At 54.2% G+C, this 16,837-nt stretch overlaps 1 protein-coding gene across 4 annotated transcripts in view; it reads left to right on the top strand.

Annotated features, from left to right (window-relative positions):
• Nucleotides 1–7,057: 7,057 nt before the first annotated feature.
• Ackr2 (atypical chemokine receptor 2) overlaps nt 7,058–16,837 on the top strand; it is an 11,815-nt gene continuing 2,035 nt past the window's right edge. Inside the window, exons 1-4 of one of the 4 annotated variants that reach the window (XR_008719489.1) lie at nt 7,060–7,197; nt 11,361–11,476; nt 12,925–13,067; nt 13,848–16,578. Coding sequence is in view for 3 of the 4 variants with exons in the window: in XM_055601728.1 (XP_055457703.1) it covers nt 13,858–14,997 (1,140 nt within the window). In the remaining variant the exon portion in view is untranslated. Of the gene's footprint in view, nt 7,198–7,221; nt 7,808–11,360; nt 11,477–12,924; nt 13,068–13,847; nt 16,664–16,837 lie in introns of those variants that run through there. The other 3 variants (XM_055601725.1, XM_055601726.1, XM_055601728.1) reach the window with 3 other exon arrangements.

Consider the following 16,837-nt stretch of genomic DNA (forward strand, 5'->3'; position numbering starts at 1 on the left):
GAAAGAAAGAAATGAACCAAGACAAGAGGCTGGGAATCGTGGGAACAGTTGCACAGGTTCCCATTGGTGGAAGCGGCTCTGCTCCTTCTGTAGTCCAGAGCTCCACATGTGCCGGGATGTGCTGAAGACGCACGCCAGTCAGAAGGCCAGAGCGGGTTGCTCTGTAGCCAGCAGACAGCATCTCCCAACTTGAGGAAGGCTGAGAGCTGACTCAGTCTTTCCTGCAGGGCAGCTTGGAGCCCAGAGCAGCAAGACCCTGGGAGAAGGCCACACGATCCGATCCCTCGATCCCTCCTCTGCTCAGGGAGGCCAGGCTGAACTCACCCCTGGGATACAGGGGAGTGGAGAGCGAGGCAGGCCCAAGCAGGATCCTGTGCCAGCACATCTGCTGAGTGCCGGCAGGCTGTGGCAGCTCACAGACTGCCCCATGTGGGGACAGGGCCAGGCATGCTGTGCAGAGGCGCAAGGACCTGACTGTAAGCCACTTGTGGCCTAGGAGGGAGCCATATCTGCACGCAAATAACAGCTCATCCCTCCCAGACCTGAGAGGAGCCAGAACTGTTTCAGAAACAGCTGGAGAGTTGAGGGGCTGGGCAGGCTAGAGCTGGATGGTGAAGGCTGCCCACAGACAAGGGTTCTTGGGTTTACACTCCCTTGCAGAACAGGGAAGCAGGGTTTCCCGAACGCTCCTAAAACGGAGCCCCCTCCCAACCCCTCTTCTCTGACTCCCTGGCTGCCTGTGGCTGCTGTAACCCAGCTGGTAACCATCCCTGGGGTGGGGAACAGTTCCTCTCAGTGCTGCAGGAATTTGGGCAGATACTGCCAGCTGTCCACTTGGGCTTCTTGGTCATGACTCCAGAGGCCTGGCACAAGGCTGATGGAAGGGAAAGGACTCAGGGTCTGAGCTTGGTGGCACTGGGAGCTGGATGTGTGACCCGAGGGCAAAGGAAGGACCTGGGCCATGTTACTGATAGGGGGACATTTGCAGCTTTCTCTTGGGGTTGTTAGAATCTAAGAGCAACTCAGATAGAAGCCCAAGGACAGTTTTATTAATGTTTAAAAGCTGCCCAAGGCAGGTGAGCTGTAATTCAGCAGCTGCCTGAAGGGGAAGAAGGGAAAAGGTCTCGTCTTTGTGTTAAGTCTCGCCATCTGTGTTAGGCCAGCACAGGGGTCAGGCACGCAGCAGGGAGGGAACTCAGAGAAAGAATGTGGACGGCCCAGTGCTCCAAAAAAAGCCCACGTAGGCTCTGGCCAGTATCAGAAAGAAAGAGCTGAAACAAAGACATCCTAAAATTGGCACTTCATGAAGGTGGGCAGACCCAGGTGAGCCTCATACCTCATTGAGGCTCAGCTAGTAGGGACAGCTAGGGAGGGAGGTCCTGGGGAGAAGAGGTCTAGCATGTCATTGAAAGACTCACTGCTGTTTGCACCTTTGTAGCATTGCCAGGGTACATCTGCCTTCCGAGATGTAAGCTCTCCTTCCTGAGCCTTCCAGCCAGGTCGCTAACCAGCTGGAGTGGGAGGCACCAGCCAGGCCAGAGGTTTCTCCATCTAGTCCCTTATGGGCCTCCACTGCCGCTATGTCGGGGCCAGGCAGCTCTTTTGCTCCTCGTCTCTGGGGTCCTGACAGTTTCCTGCAATCCACCGGTTTCAGGGAAAGGCCAGCCTTGCTGGGAAGTTGTTTTGGTGAGTTCTGTGGAAACCTGGCTGCCCTTGCAGAGCTGTGGACTTCCTCCATTTTTCCCGCACTCCAGAGAGTGTATCATTTGAGGTACTACAGCTGGGGAGTGACACACAGCCAGATGACAGCCTCTGACCCCATCTCAGCTGGGCAGGATGCAGGTGTGTTGATTTAAACAGGAGAGGAGACAGGTGGGCCAGCAAGGTAAATTGGGTCAGTCACAGAAGCAAAGAAACAAGCCTGTCTATAATGATCTGAAGAGAGAGAGAGAGAGAGAGAGAGAGAGAGAGAGAGAGAGGAGCTTTCTACACATCTGTAGTAAATTTCCAGAGGACACAGGCAGAGAGACCACTGGCCACAGAATGCCAGCAGTTGGCTGACACTCAGCCATCCGTGGATGTCGGAAGTGTGTATGAATGGTCAGTGGCGCTAAAGTCAGCGTGATGAGAAACAAGCTATCTGCCTGCCCTCTAAGCGGCGGACCACAGGCACTTGCGAATTATAAAGGAAAAAAAATAGTGAAGTCATTGTGGGCACATAAAGTTCTACACATGAGCTGGTTCTCTAAAACCACCAAGGCTGGACAAGACAAAGCAAGGCCACAGTGCTGTTCTGGGTGGAGGAACTAACGAAACTCAGGAAGCACCATGTGCTGTCCTCAGCCGTCAGCGGGACAGATGGTAAGACTGGAATCACATGAGTGCCTCAGTCCATCTCCTGCTGCTCTGACAAAATCCCAGCAGCTAATACTTGGTCAAGAAAGAGGCTGAGAACCAGTGAGATAGCTCAGTGGTTAAGGATGCTTACCTGTGTGTGTGCGCACACACACACACTATATACACATATATGACACATGACATACATATATGCACATCTATACATATATAATATTTTAAAGAGAAGAAGTTGGCTTAACTTGTGTTCTGGAGGGTCAGGGTGGGGACAGCCTCTGCCCCACTCTGGTGAGAAGCCTCAAGGCAGATGACATTACAGTTCTGGGAACATGTCACGTGGTCAGACACGAGTAAGAGCAGCAGCCGGACAACTGAGCTCACTTACTAACAACCTGCCAACCCCACCCTCCTCGAGGTCTCCGCCTCTCCTGAGGCCAGTCCCTTGAGGCCCCCTCCTTCGCAGAGCCACTCTGGGACTAACCTTCCAGAATGTAAGTGTTTGGAGCCGTTCAGACTGTGGCATCTGCGCGTGAGCTGGCAGTGCGGTTCACTGCTCACTTGCCATCTCTAGATCTCTCCGCTGTGGTTACCTGGGAAAAGCTAACTGACTAACTGCGAGAACACGGTTGCTAAAAATCGTTTTACAATGAGGAAAGAGCTGGGTGGGCAAAGAGAGAGCCCAGGCCCTAGAAACTGAGCTCTTCTCCGGGAGGGAAGCAGGCTCGGGCCGGGGCTCTTCATTGGCTTGTGCTCCATCCCCCGACATGCTGCCATTGGTCTCTGGGCCCTTTGGCAGACATCAGGTCGGCCTACCGGAAGCCTTCAGGGCAGTAGCAGGCCTTGCTCCTCCGGTATCACTCCCTGCTCCTCGGAGAACTGCTGGCTAGCCTCATGGAGGGTTTGGTCCTCTGAGAGAAGCCCGTCAGATCTTGCCCTCCGGTCTGGCGGTCTGAGGACACAGAGACGGGCAGTACCGAAGGTCATGCTTACTTCTCATGTCTGAAGGACCAACCCCACCCTCAGCCCAGTGCTGGCACAGGCCTGTAATCCCAGAGACGGGCAGATGGCGAATCAAAGGCAGCATGAGCTAGGTGGCATGTCTGAGGTCACCTGGACTACAAAAGGAGACCCCGTCTCCAAAACAATGTAAGGGGTTGCGGTGGCACGGCAGAAGCTGGCAAGTTAGAAGCAGGAGGCTGCTTTGGCTATGTGAGGCCTGTCTCAGCAGTCAGTCGACCGAGACATCACCTCCAGGTGAGTGCGGGCCCAGGCCAGCTCCGAGAAAGCAGCAGGGAAGTCACGGTGTATCATAGCTCCTGGGTGCAAAGCACTTCACGGACGGTGCTGCCGGCACCGAGCTCGCGGCCTGAAGGAGAACGTGCTGGGCCATCCGTCCTGGACAGCCAGACAGAGGAGCCAGCCACACACTGCTCGGGGCACAGCAGCAGCACATTGCATGCTCACACTCACCCATTCATTCACTCGTCGGGCTCATTCATCTCAGGCGAGTTCCCAGCTGGCTGACAGACATTGAACTGTTAGCACAGCCACCATGAGTCGGAGGGAGAAGGGAGAGAAAGATGGTGGGAAGCCTGGGAGCTGACCTGGTGCATAGACCCAGCAAGCAAGGTCCCTCTAGGGGCCTGGATGGGCACAGCTGACCGCTGGGTGGAGCTGGGGAGACCAGCAGTATCTCATGGGGTTGAACCCAAGCTGCCACGCTGAGTTGGTGTGCTTGGCTCAGCTACTGGGCGGTCGAGAACTGCGTCCCAGGGGCTTGGCTCACTGCAGCGGATGGGAGGATTTAGGAGGGAGAGCAGTATGCTTCCCGAATCCCGGGAAACCAGGATGTGTGTCCTGAGAGCCACATTCACTCCGCACGCCCCTGAGGAAGAGGCAGCAAGCACTGGGCCCTGTCAGACTCCGATGGATGTCGAAGGCAAGCAGGCCTGGCTCTGGTAGGCGGGGTGGGCTGTAGGCTGCAGTGCTCTCAGTGGCCTGGGCCTGGGCGAGGGAGTGGGAGCCGTTTTCACCAGGGGAGAGCTCTCTCCCTCTTGCTTGTGGCCCTGCGTTGTGGAGTCTGAGGGTCAGCACTCAGGGCTTCCCTCCCAAGGTGGAGATCTGCCCTCTGGGGTCCACTCTGTCTTCTTGCTGGAGTTAGAATCAGTCTGGGCCCTGAGTCTATTGCTAAGCCAGGTTCAGCCACCAGTTTCCAGCATGCCGGTGAGACACAGATTTATTCAATGTGGCTGCACTGGAAGAGGGATAATAAAGGGGTCCTCCAGCTTTGGGGACCTCTTTGGGGTCCTGCCATGAAGCTTAGGCTTAAACAGAAGGTGAGAGGCTTGCACAGCTCAGCAGTCCCAGGCGAGGAACCTGTGGCTCAGAGTGGGTCAGAGGCCATTCTGGGATCCCCTAGTCTTTCTTTGGATGGTACATTGATCTGTTTTCTGTCTATAGGGATGGTAGAGGTGATTCATCTTAAACTCAACAAAACGACAGGCTGTGTGTGTGTGTGTGTGAAAAAACAAACAACAAACCAAACAGGTTAAAAAGAAAAAAAAGTCAGGGAGGAGGCTGGAAAATCCTGAGTGTGCCTGCTTTTCCAGTGCTGAGGGCTGGTCTGTCTCCTCCTGTGGTGTGAGCGCCACAGACACCCCAATAAAGCCAGGAGGAATACAGGCTCAGGGAGCATGGGCGCTTCCTAGACCAGCTGTAGAGGCAGGCAGGGTTCAGGGCAAGACACACAGACAGACAGACATGCTGAACTGTCCTGATAGCCATATCTGCCCAGGAAGGATGTGGAGAGATTTGGCATCATTCTAACTTCTCTCTTGTTTATACAGCACATTTTGCGTGAATCATTTTACTTGTATTTATTTGTGTGTGCCTGTGCCTTTGGAGGCCAGAGCCCAACCATGGTGTCAGCCTTTAGTGACCATCTGCCTGATTTTTTGTTTTTGAGGCAACGTCTTTCACTCGTCTAGAACCCACTGATTAGGGTAGACTGGCTGGCCAGTGAGTCCCAGGGTTGACCCGTCTCTGAGTCCTCAGAACCAGAATTACAGACATGCTATCAAGCTGAGCTTTTTACATGGGTTCTGGGCCCTGACTCTGGTCCTCAAGCTTGCAAGGTAAATAGTTTAGAGACTGAAGCACCCCTCCCCGTTAGTCATCAAGAAAGATAACATTTTGGGGCTGGAGAGATGATTCAGTGTCTAGAAGCATTTCCAGATGTCCCAGGTTTGGTTCCCAGAACCCAGTGCTACCTCACCACTGCCTGTAATCCCAGTCCCAGGGGTTCTGACACCCTGTTCTGGCCTCCGTGGGCACCAGGCACACTCCCGTTCAGCCAGGAAAATATTTACATAATAAAGTAAAATTTAAAAAAGAGAGGGAGAAAGAAGAACAACAGGCTAAAGAGGACAGCGTGCTGGGTCCATGTCTGCAAAGCTCCTGCTCGGGAAGCGGGGGTAGGAGATTAGTGAGCGTGAGGCCAGCTCACACTGTGAGACTTCGTCTCCACAATCAAAGTGAAGGGAACAGAGCAAGAGGAGGAAGGCCAGCGCTTCGGGCCCCCGGAGCGGCACCTTCTGTTGTGCCCCATGGCCCCGTACATCCTGGGAAACCAGAGCAACACCTGCTGCTCCGCTGAAAGGAACCGAGAAGGGCAGACAGGACAGGGTACGGAGGGCCCCAGGGAGCACCCAGCCCTGCGGAAATATCAACAAGGGTTACTGATACCAGACAGACTTTGTCAAGTCTGTGAGTGTGGACCAGGCAAAGCCGGCTACCTGTGAAGAGTCTTAAAGGGAACACTGAGGTGGATTGTGGGGGCTAAGGAGTCATCAACGCAGCAGACAGACAGACAACAGCATGGCTGTGAGGAGAGGAGATCAGAACCCTGATGCAGAAGTGGGATCTCCTCTTAGACCTTCTGAGGATGGGGAGGTTGGCCAGCCACAGCCAGGCACGTGGCAGGGAAGGGGCCGGAGGCAGGATGTGTGATCCCCTTGGTGTGGACTCACTCCCCGGGCGAGAGGTCCTGGCACCTGCAAGTCCTTCAGCGAGGGACTCACAGACAGCGCCTCATCCGGAGCCTGTGTTGTCTGGGAGAGGAGGAGGCTGCAGCCCAGACGCAGCGTGCTTGAGGCTGTCACTTTCCATCTTGGTTCAGTTCCTTGGAGCCATTTCTGCAGTCTCTTCAGATCCTTGTGCCTCTGCTGTAAATCAGAGGTCACATCCAGACGGGGGCAAAGATGAAGGCTAACGCAGCACAGTTCCTTTCCGGCCACTCTCTGTCAGGGCCCAGGCCTGGCTGAGAGGATGCCGGCAGGCTGAACCAGTCCTTCGCTGCGCACAGCCAGCTAGCTTAGACAGGGAGACTGACTGGTGGAGGGCATTCACCTGTGGAGCCTGGCTTTTGTCTGCAGGCTGGCTGGGCCTGAGGCTCCCACAGCACTCCCCCAGTGGTCCTGGCCCCGTGTGGGTCATTCTGGGCCCCCTCCCTAACTGTGCCCAATAGGTGTTGGGCTTGTTCTGCCATCCAGGATGCACCAGCCCCTCATCCAGTGAGGCCAGCTAAGCAGGAGCAGGCTAACATCCAGCTCCTCACTACCTCCAGGCCCGTCCCCGCTTTGTCCTCTCAGGGGCCAGCCTGGGCTCCAGGGGTGGGTCTCAGCTCAGGTGGCTCCAGCCGAGTGACTTTGGCCAGTTCCTTTGACTTTGACCAGTCCTGTCTGGTCCCTCACGGAGATGAAAGTGTACTTGCCTTAGTGCTGTTTCAGAGATGGAATGAATGAGAAGCTGAGAAGTCATGAGACTTCAGGGCCCTGGCCTGTGGTGAGTGCTGTGTAATTGCTGGGTAGCAATTTAATAACTGACGGCTTAAGTCCTTGAGGGAGGGAAGGAGAGAGCCCAATGCTGCCCCCAATTCCCTAGAGACAGACTTTTGGTGCCTGGCATGCCTATCTGTGTGCAGCTCTTTTGAGGCCAAAGGATGCTCTGCAGCTAGTTGCTGGGGCTGTCCCACCATCTCCAGCTACAGCTGGGCCAGGAACAATATCAAGAATGTAGCACCACTGGGCTGAGGGCTAGAGGGGCCATCTGAAGCCGAGCAAGTGGATCCCCAAAGCGATCAGGGGCCTCCTAGGGAAGGGTGGAACAGGTTGAGGCTCTGGGCTGGCCATGCTCTGGGTTACAGGCTCCTGAGGCTGCGGGGGCAGAGCTGGCCCCAGCTGTGCCTGGGAGGAAACAACATCAGAAAGGAAAAGCTGAGTGGAGAGAGGGAGGAGAGAGGCAGCCCCACCGTTCAGATGCCATCATTCTGCCAACGCTATCCTGATGCACGGAAGAGTCCTGGAGACACGGCTGTCACCCTTGGAGCCCCCAGACTAAGGGGGAGCCAGCTCTGTGTCCAGAGGGTAAAGGAAGGCCGGCCAGGATACCCTGTGTGAGTGCCAGGGGCCAGGCAGGGGTGCTGCAGGGAGGGGTGGCCTCGCGGGTGCTTATGTCATGGCTTGGTTTGCTGGTCCTGGGTGAGGCAGCAGAGGCACTGAGCAGCTCAGCGGCCTCTGCAGTCCAGAACCTGTGAGGTCAGGTTCATCTGGTGTGTTTGAACAGTTTGCACATTCATGGCTTGCATAACCTGCAGGACACGCTGCTAGGATGGGCAGAGGTCAGCCTCTTGGGAGACCTACCTACCTGACCTCGTCCTTAAGAGCTCTTGGCTGGGGGCAGTGGGAGAAGGAGGGGTGCCTGCCGCAGCACTGGGGTCTGAGCCTGTAATGGGGATGAAGGTCCAACAGACAATTTGAGTTGAGTGTGGGGGTCTCCAAGTGTGGGGAAGTGCCCACTGTGGCCTCTCCCACATGCTTGGTGTCTCCTGTCACGGACTGCAGTTTTGGTTGCTGCACAAAAGCTCACAGACTGCCTGCCAAGTTCATGTGCCGGCTGCACACCCTCAGGGCCCGATCCAGACTCCTCAGCCTTCTCTGGCCTAAGCTGCTCAGGGCAGAAGCTCTGCCATGGGAGCCAGGTCTTTAAGATTTAAGGTGGTGGAAGGGAACCTCGGGCCGAGGGACAGCATTTCGCCCTGGAGTTTTCACTCCATCCAGCTCCTCCAAGGCTCCAGGAACTGGGTGTTAACTCATCATGCCTTCTTCGCCATCTGGAACATGGAAGTCTCCGTAAACGCCTTTGAGCATCCAGTGGGGTAGTTCCAGGCGAGCTCAGGTCACGTGGTATGGCCCACAAAGCCACGTTTCCCTGACAGTAAGCTCACGTGGCAATGCCCACAAGGCCACGTGCCATAGGGATAGAACTATGGGTGTTGTTTGTTTGATTAATTTTGGTCTTCTTAGGTTTTATTTTATTCTATTTTACTTTATTTGTGATGGGTTCTAATGTACCCTCATCTCATCTTGAACTTGCTGTGTAGCTGAAGATGATCCTAAACTTCTGACCCTCCTATCTAAGCACCCCGAGTTCAGGGACTGGAGACGGGCACCACCACAGCCTAGGCTTAGGAGAGGGAAGCTCAGCTGAGGTTGACCTTGGCAGCCCTCTGACTGGGAGCCCTTTGAGCTTCTCTGGGTCCCCAAAGCTCCCCTGCAGAGCCATCTTCACCACCTGCAAACTCACGCTAAGGTGTGCCCAGCTCATTCCTCTCAAGGTTTTAACAGAAAAGTCAAATGAACGTAAGGAAAGTGAAAATGGCAGGAGCTTACAGCCCCTCACCAGTTCCAGGCCTGCCCAGCGGCCAGGCAGGTATGTGCCATCCATCCGTGTGCACAGGAACATAGTTGCAGAGTCAGCTGGGTCCTGTTGATCAAAGTGTTTCGAGGCGAGTTGCTTCAGAGGCCTGGAGAACGTCCCAGAGTGTGGGGGAAGGGAGACCTTCAGAAGTGGCTTGGATCAGACTGAAGCTTCTGACCCTGACTTTGATCTAAGCATCTGTGAGGTTGCATATTTGCTAAAGCAAAAGTCAGGGACTTTGAGAAATCAGGTCAAGATCAAGGCCAGGGCTGGAGGTGCAGAGAGCAGCTCGATGCAGTTATCAGCCATCTGATGAGCCCTGAGCCTCAGCAGGGTTCCCTCACCTGTACCCCTCCTCAGCTCAGCTCCTGACACCAGCCCAGGAACGGGAGGTGCCTGGGGTCAGGAGAGGCCATGTGCACAGGACCGGAGCAGGGACCCAGCAAGGCTGGCCTGAGAGGAGCTGGGTCCTAGAGAGAATTTCCCAGATTTGTGTATGACTTTCCAACATCTGGTCCCCATGCTATTAGACAGGAGCCCTAAGGCAGGGCAGAGGCCAAGGCAGAGTTCTCCAGGCCCCATGGGAGGGGTGACGCTCCCAGACCATTTTATTTTACCCAGCCTCGTGTATGCTCAAAGCCCTCTGTGAGCCTCCTAAGCCAGCAGCTCCTTCAAAATTCTTCTTAGAGGATAAAAACAATCCTTCTGCTGGAAAGAACTAGGGAAAGCAACGCAACGAATGTGAAAAGGAAAAACCACGCTACACAAGCCCCTTATAAAGCAGAATCATAGCAGCACATGGTGGCGATCCAGTTCTGGAGGTGAGGCAGGAGAGACTAGGCCATAAACAAACATGAGTGCGAACTGGACTAGCTGGAGAACAGGAGGCCGATGCTCAGGTGGAGCAGGTGTGTATTTTGCATCTTCTGGCCCATTAGCACCACAGCCCGTCCCCACTGGCTCACCATAGCGCCGCTGCCCTTTGCTCTCTCCTCCCCAAGGCCCCTCCCCTCTGGTGAACAGCACAATGTGCTGCACAGAAAGGCCCCTAGTCTCGCATTCTAACAGGGGAGTGACATTAGTCCTACAGCTTTGACCAAAGAGAAGGGCATCCTCTTTGGCTAAATGAGCAGCTTTGAGAGACAACATGGGGCAGGCAGTAGGAAACGGACGCACACTTAGCCAGCCAGCCAAGCTGCACCAGCCAGAGTGACCAGCGGATGCTCACAGATGTCAGGCACATCACGCTCTCATTCTCCCCTGTTCTGTCTTCCTGCCCCCTTCTTTCTCTCTCTTTCTGTCTATGTCTCTCTCTCTCCTTTCTTTCTCTGTCTCTCTCTTCCTCTCTCTGTGTCTCTCTCTTTCTCTCTCTCTGTGACTCAGTATAGGATTGAGCATGCTTTAAGTTCTCTCATCCGTGCTATAGTTCATGCTATTTCCCTGCTCAGCACATGGCAGTGCATAGGATAGGTATGGGTGCAGGCTTTCTAGATAGGACATCAAAAGCACAGGCGGGATGGGATTGTATGAACCAAACATGACAGAGGGGAGACTCATCAGAATCCTCCGGATTCTCCAGGGTATTATTCATCTGACAGGGGGTTAATACCAGGAGTATATAAGGACCTGAAGCCATTACCCCACCAAGCCATCTGATTTTAAAATGAGTAAATGATTAGCTGGGCATAATAGCACATGTCTGCAGTCTCAGTGCTTGGGAATGCAGGCGGGGGACCGGGTCACCTTCCGCCAAACAGCAAGTTCAAAGTCAGAATAATCAGAGCACAGGGAGCAAAACAAGCAAAAACAAGAGGGCAAAGATGCTGACACAGCAGCCAACAGTAACCCTACCGTGCCCCCAGAGTTAGCCTCAGCAGCCAGGGAGATGCAAATCCCACCACCATGCGGAATCCCTCCACTCCAGTAAGAAGTGCTAACATCAAACAGACAAAAAGGAGGGAGCAAGAGCGGGTTCAAAGCAAGCCTGGTCTACAGAGCGAGCTCTAGGCCAGCCAGGGTTACATAGCTGAGGATTGGTTTCAAAGCCAAACCAAACTAAACGAAGACAACAGCAGCAAACCCCCACGGTCGGGGTGCACAGAATAGGGCGTCCACGCTCTGCCTGAGGGGTGTAAAGGCGTGTAGCCACCGACACTTTGGCTCGGCCCGCTACCGTGGCAAGCAGCACGCACGTTCTAAAATGGGAACAGAACCGCTAAATGCCTGTGCATGTGCACCCTAAAATGCAGGTCTCACATGGGCTGAGAGATGAGCAGCTGCAGAGGCTGTGGGAGAGGCTGATGGACGGGGCGAGGAGGCAGTGCAGAGGAGAAGCTGGGGCTACAGCACGGTGCAGAGACTGTAGGTGAGTGTGCGGGCTTTGTATATTTTTAAAAGCTTGAGGACAGATTCTCATCAAAGCAGGGAGAAGCATGCCCACAAGAGAGGATTCAGGGCAATAAGGAGAAAGAATTCTGAAAAGAAAGGAAAGTCAAAACAGCAAGAGAACTGGAAAGGGAGCAGAGAAAATGACAAACAAATTTGCAATTAACAGTCAGAGTGCAACCAAGGCCAGAGGCTAATGGCTACCCCACAAACACCACAGTCAAGAAATCCACACTCTTTCCAAGCTTTAAATACCGTTACCCTCAGGGGATTTGATCAAAGATGACACCTGCATTTCTAGGCATGCAAAGAGGGAATCACAGCTATAGCTCTGAAGGCTCTTGGGCCTGGAAACTCACAAGCCCAGGACAGCCACAGATCAGGGTCCCCATGGGCATCCACTTGCACTGATTGGTTGGGAGATGTCATTCCAGACACCACGGTATGGGGGAGAGTGATGCAAAGATGCAAGTCTGCTGAGGAGTTGCATAATTGGGGGCTTGCTCTGTGATGGTGTAAGGGGATCCCTCCAGATAAGAGCACTCAGATTCAGTTTATAGCTAATTGAAAGTCTGTTTCAGCTGGCTGGGACCACACTCAGGCATTTGGGACATAAGTATAGCACTGGATGCCCAGAACAAGGGGTTAATGAAAGCAAAACCCACATCCTGGCCTCCCACTTGGTAGCTGCAGGGGCAGGGTCTGGGAGAGGGGCTTCATGCAAGCAAGCAGTTTAGCAGAAGCTGAGATAAGCGATTGGCTTGGAAGGGGAAGGAGCTTCTGCATAAGCAAACAAATTTAACAAGCTAGCTGGGGTATGTTGACCCCAGGCTTTTAGAAGAGAGTTGGATAATTTTCCATGAGATTCTCCATCAAGGAAATAAAATTCTAGTCAAACCTGAAATGGCTTCAGCAAGAGTACAAGATGGAGGAAACGCCTGCTCTGTCTTGCCCTGTTACAGTGGAGAGGGGAGCAGAGAAAACAGCAGTCAGTTGGCAGATACTGCCAATATTTTGAAAACCTGTTTTTGTTTTTAAACCAAACCCTGTGTGGCCCTGGGCATCCTGGAACTGACCTGTATAGGCCAGACTTGCTTTGAACTTGCTGCTTCTGCCTGCCTCTGCCTCATGCCATTCATCTCTTTGGTCCAGAGGAGACAGATGGTTTCTGGGGGCCAAGCCTGAAGGCGCTGGACTGACTTGATGATTCTGTTCTAGTTCCGAGCTCAGCGTCTCACTCAGAATGTGCTGCTGGCATAATGTTATTGTGCACTGTGTAATTACCCTTGTATTAGTCAAAAGCTGATTTCTCTGCCCCCATATCTGGTTGCAATCTGGACATGGCATGGTAATGCTTATTCTCAGAATCTCCTGTCTCAGGTTTGTGTAAACATTGCTCTCCATTTATTCTCTGCTTTGTCAATAAAGCTAACCATCCAGTAACCGAGCAGAAGAGAGAATAGAGCTGCACTTCTGTTTCCGGCAAGAGGAGGGATAAAGAAGCATTCAGCCTCGAGGAGAGGTTCATGAGACAACATAAGAAAACAGCCAGAACAAGAAAGCCTTAAAATGCAAGTATCTTGAGGAGTTTGGCTGGGAGGTAGCAACCTTAGCTTAGAAGACTAATATAGACCAACATTGCTCAGTTATTGTGCATGGAAACTTGTTGAATAAAACTAAAGACTGCCACTTCCTGTGTGGGATCCGGCCTGCTCTCATATCAGAGGCATCATGGAAATAGATTTGGCTTGGACATTAGCTACACTCCTGGACACATGTACTGGAAACTTCCAGGCTAGATACATGCCAACTGTGCCACCCTACAGGCCACTGAAACCCATGCTCCATGACTACATGTTGGCAACTGTGGGTCCACGTATTAAAATCCCTGGAGAGGTGATAGCCCAGGTCAGACCATGCTCCTGCAAGGATGTGGAATCTACCTGCCCGTTACCTCAGCTTGTACTGTGTGCACTGAGGACATTACCTCAGGCTCTTCAGGGGTTCAGTCACAGCGTCAAGAAAGGTCTCAGCTTGAGGATGGAGGGTTGTTCTGGCTCTTTCATGGTTTAGGTCTCTTTCTTTAATTGTTGTATGTGTGTGTTTGCATGTGTGTGAGAGAGCATGGGAGCATACGTGTGGATGTCAGAGAACAAACTCATGCCTCAGTCTCTTTACTGGCACAGGCCAGCTGGCTTGGGAGCTGCTGGTGTTTTGACCTCTGTGTCTGCCTTGGAGGAGTTCTGGATTATGGATGTGCCTGATGCTTCTAGCTTTGTGTGGGTGCAGGGGATGCTGGCATACAGCTTTGCCCACCTTGCAGGCTTCACTGTGGCTTTGGTCCTCTGCAGAGCTTCAGACATGCCCACCGCCGTCTCCCCGCTGCCACTCACCACGTCTGAGAACAGCAGCTTCGTCTACGACTACGACTACTCGGACGATGGGACCATATTGGTGTGCAGGAAGGACGAGGTCATGGTCTTTGCCAGAGTCTTCCTGCCTGCCGTCTATAGCCTGCTGTTCGTGCTGGGCCTGGCTGGGAACCTCCTTCTTCTGGGGCTGTTGCTCCGCTGGGGGCCTCGAAGACGGGCAACCGAGCTTTACCTGCTGAACCTTGCCGTCTCCAACCTCCTGTTTGTAGTGACAATGCCCTTCTGGGCCATCTCTGTGGTCTGGCACTGGGTTTTTGGCAGTTTTTTGTGCAAGGTGGTGAGCATGATCTACACTATTAATTTTTACTGTGGAATCTTCTTCATCACCTGCATGAGCCTGGACAAATACTTGGATATTGTCCACGCTCAGCCCCTCCACAGACCGCAGACCCGGGTCAGGAACCTGCTTCTCACTGCCGCAGTATGGACCACGGCCCTGGCCATCTCTGTCCCAGAAGCGGTCTTCGTGCGGGCCCACCAGACCATGGATGGTGCGTGGCACTGCTATGCGGATTTTGGTGGGCAAGCAACCGTTTGGAAGCTCTACATGCGCTTCCAGCAGAACCTTCTGGGCTTTCTCCTCCCACTCCTGGCCATGGTCTTCTTTTACACCCGCATTGGTTGCGTTCTGGTCAGGCTGAGGCCGCCAGGCCAGGGCCGGGCTTTGAGGATGTCCGCAGCCCTGGTGGCGGCATTCTTCCTGCTGTGGTTCCCGTACAATCTCACCATGTTTCTGCACTCGCTCATGGACCTGCGTGTCTTCGGGAGCTGCGAGGTCAGCCACCGTCTGGACTACACCCTGCTGGTGACGGAAAGCCTGGCCTTCTTCCACTGTTGTTTCACCCCCGGCCTGTACTGTCTCTGCAGTCGCCGCTTCCGCCAGCGTCTGAAAGCTTTCCTGGCCGCGGTGCTGAGATGGCACCGGGAGCCCGGCACTGCCCAGGCCCCTCCGTCTAGCTGTTCCGAGAGCAGCAGGGTCACTGTCCAGGAAGACATGGCCAGCATGAGTGATCTCGGGGAAAGGCAGGCTGATGAGTCCCTTAGCAAGGCGGGTGTGGGCAACAGTTAGGCCGAGTGTCCGTGCCACAGTCTGGGACTGGCACCACGCTCTCTGACGGAGCATGGCCGTGTTGCCTGGCCAGTGGTTCACCACCACCTCCCCCTCCATCTGCTTCCATCACCTGTGCGTCTGCGGCTTCCTGGGCCCCGGCAGCCAGTGAGGTCATCCCACTCTTGATTTTCATCCCCTCAGGGGCCATTTGGTCAGTCTGTGACCTCATCTCCATTGCCCCCTCCTGCTCCCTGTGTTCAGGGCACACTGGCTTCTTGTGTTTCTGGAGCTCTTCATGTTCATTCCCTGGAGGAGCTCAGCGCTGTCATCTCCCTGGGCATCTTTCTTCTCAAGACCTGCCCTTGTGAAGACTTTGGCTCATTCCTTCCCTTCTGGGGGTCTTGGTTCGAGTCTCACGCTGCCGGTGAGGGAGGGCCCCACGCCCACCCTGCTCACTGCCCTGTCCACACAATCGATGACCGTGTGCACTCACCGCCTTCACTCAGGGCAAGGTTTCTGTCTGTCACACTCCCTGGTGGCTGCCTTAGTCTGGTCCACACAGGGGAGCTGCAGAGCAAGGCTCTCAGGGCCTGTGCGCGCCACGTTCTGTCCACCCACCAGGGCCCCTTTCTCTGTAGCTCAGGGGGAGTCCACCTCCCCGCCCTGGACAGCAGTCCAGAGTCTGTGGCCTGAAGGCACCGGAGGCGCTGCAGCTGGCAGGCAGCCCAGAGGGGCACAGCGGCAGGAAGGCAGGGCATCCCAGTGTGGCTCTAATCTTGGGACCTCCAGTCTTTCCTGGGGTCTGGCCATCAGGTTCAAAGTTTTCCCTAAACGTTGTAAAACACATTCTGTGGGGAAGGCAACCCCTGAACTCATCCTGCTGGGAACACTGGATAGCCACATGTAGAAGATGAAAACTGGATCTCTGTCTGCCATCCAGTACAAAGAGCAGTTAACAATGGCTCAGAGACTAATGCATGACCCAGAGCTTTGAATCCACGAGGGAAGAACACTCGGGAAACAGCTAAAGGCACCGTAGAGGCAGAGACTGTCTGAGCAGAGCGCCAATAGCCCTGGGGATACAGGGACTGCACGAAGTCGCATGCTCCGTGGCACAGGGACAGTAGTCACGGCGAGGAGACAGCCTGCAGACCATCTGGGCAGCTTGCACCTAACAGGGCCAATATCTGGTCTGAACAGGGAACAAAAGGTTGATAAACTTAAATATCCAATAAAAAACAAACAAACAAACAAAAAACAACGGGTGGGTAAAGGAAACCAACATTTCAAAAGCAGAAGAGATGCTCAGGAAATACATGAAAATACCGCGCTCATGTCTGTCACGGAAGCGCAAATGGTTTCGCCCCAGCAGACCAGAGCAGTCACCAAAGAAGTGAGGAGAACAGCAGAGCCAGCAGCTCCAGCGACACCACACTGTGTGTCATCACCACCAGCCAGGAAGGGCACAGCCGTCCATGTCCATCGGCTGATGAATGGTGTGCTCCACACACCAAACGCACCAGAGTGACAGCCTTGACGGAGAGGAGGAGGAGAGAAAGGAGAAGCTGGGAAGCAGCTTGAGTTCTGGTTCACTGAAGAGTGAGTCAGACTTAGATGGTACCTCCTGTCTCTTCTGGTTTGTGGAAACTAAGACAAAAGAGAGCACACTTGAAAGCTGGAGAGAGGAGGGGGGAGGAGAGGGGGAGAGGGGAGGGGGAGGAGGAAGAAAAGAGGGGGAGAAGGAAGAGGGAAGGGAGAAGAGGGGAGAAGGCAGGGAGAGGGGAGGAGAAAGAGGGGAGAGGGCAGGAAGAGGGGAAGGGGAAAAGGAGAGGGCAGGGAGAGGGGAGGGGGAAGAGGG

The sequence above is a fragment of the Psammomys obesus genome, unplaced genomic scaffold (genome assembly GCF_907164565.1).
Source record: "Psammomys obesus unplaced genomic scaffold, mPsaObe1.curated_primary_1811, whole genome shotgun sequence".
NCBI classification, from domain to species: Eukaryota; Metazoa; Chordata; class Mammalia; order Rodentia; family Muridae; genus Psammomys; species Psammomys obesus.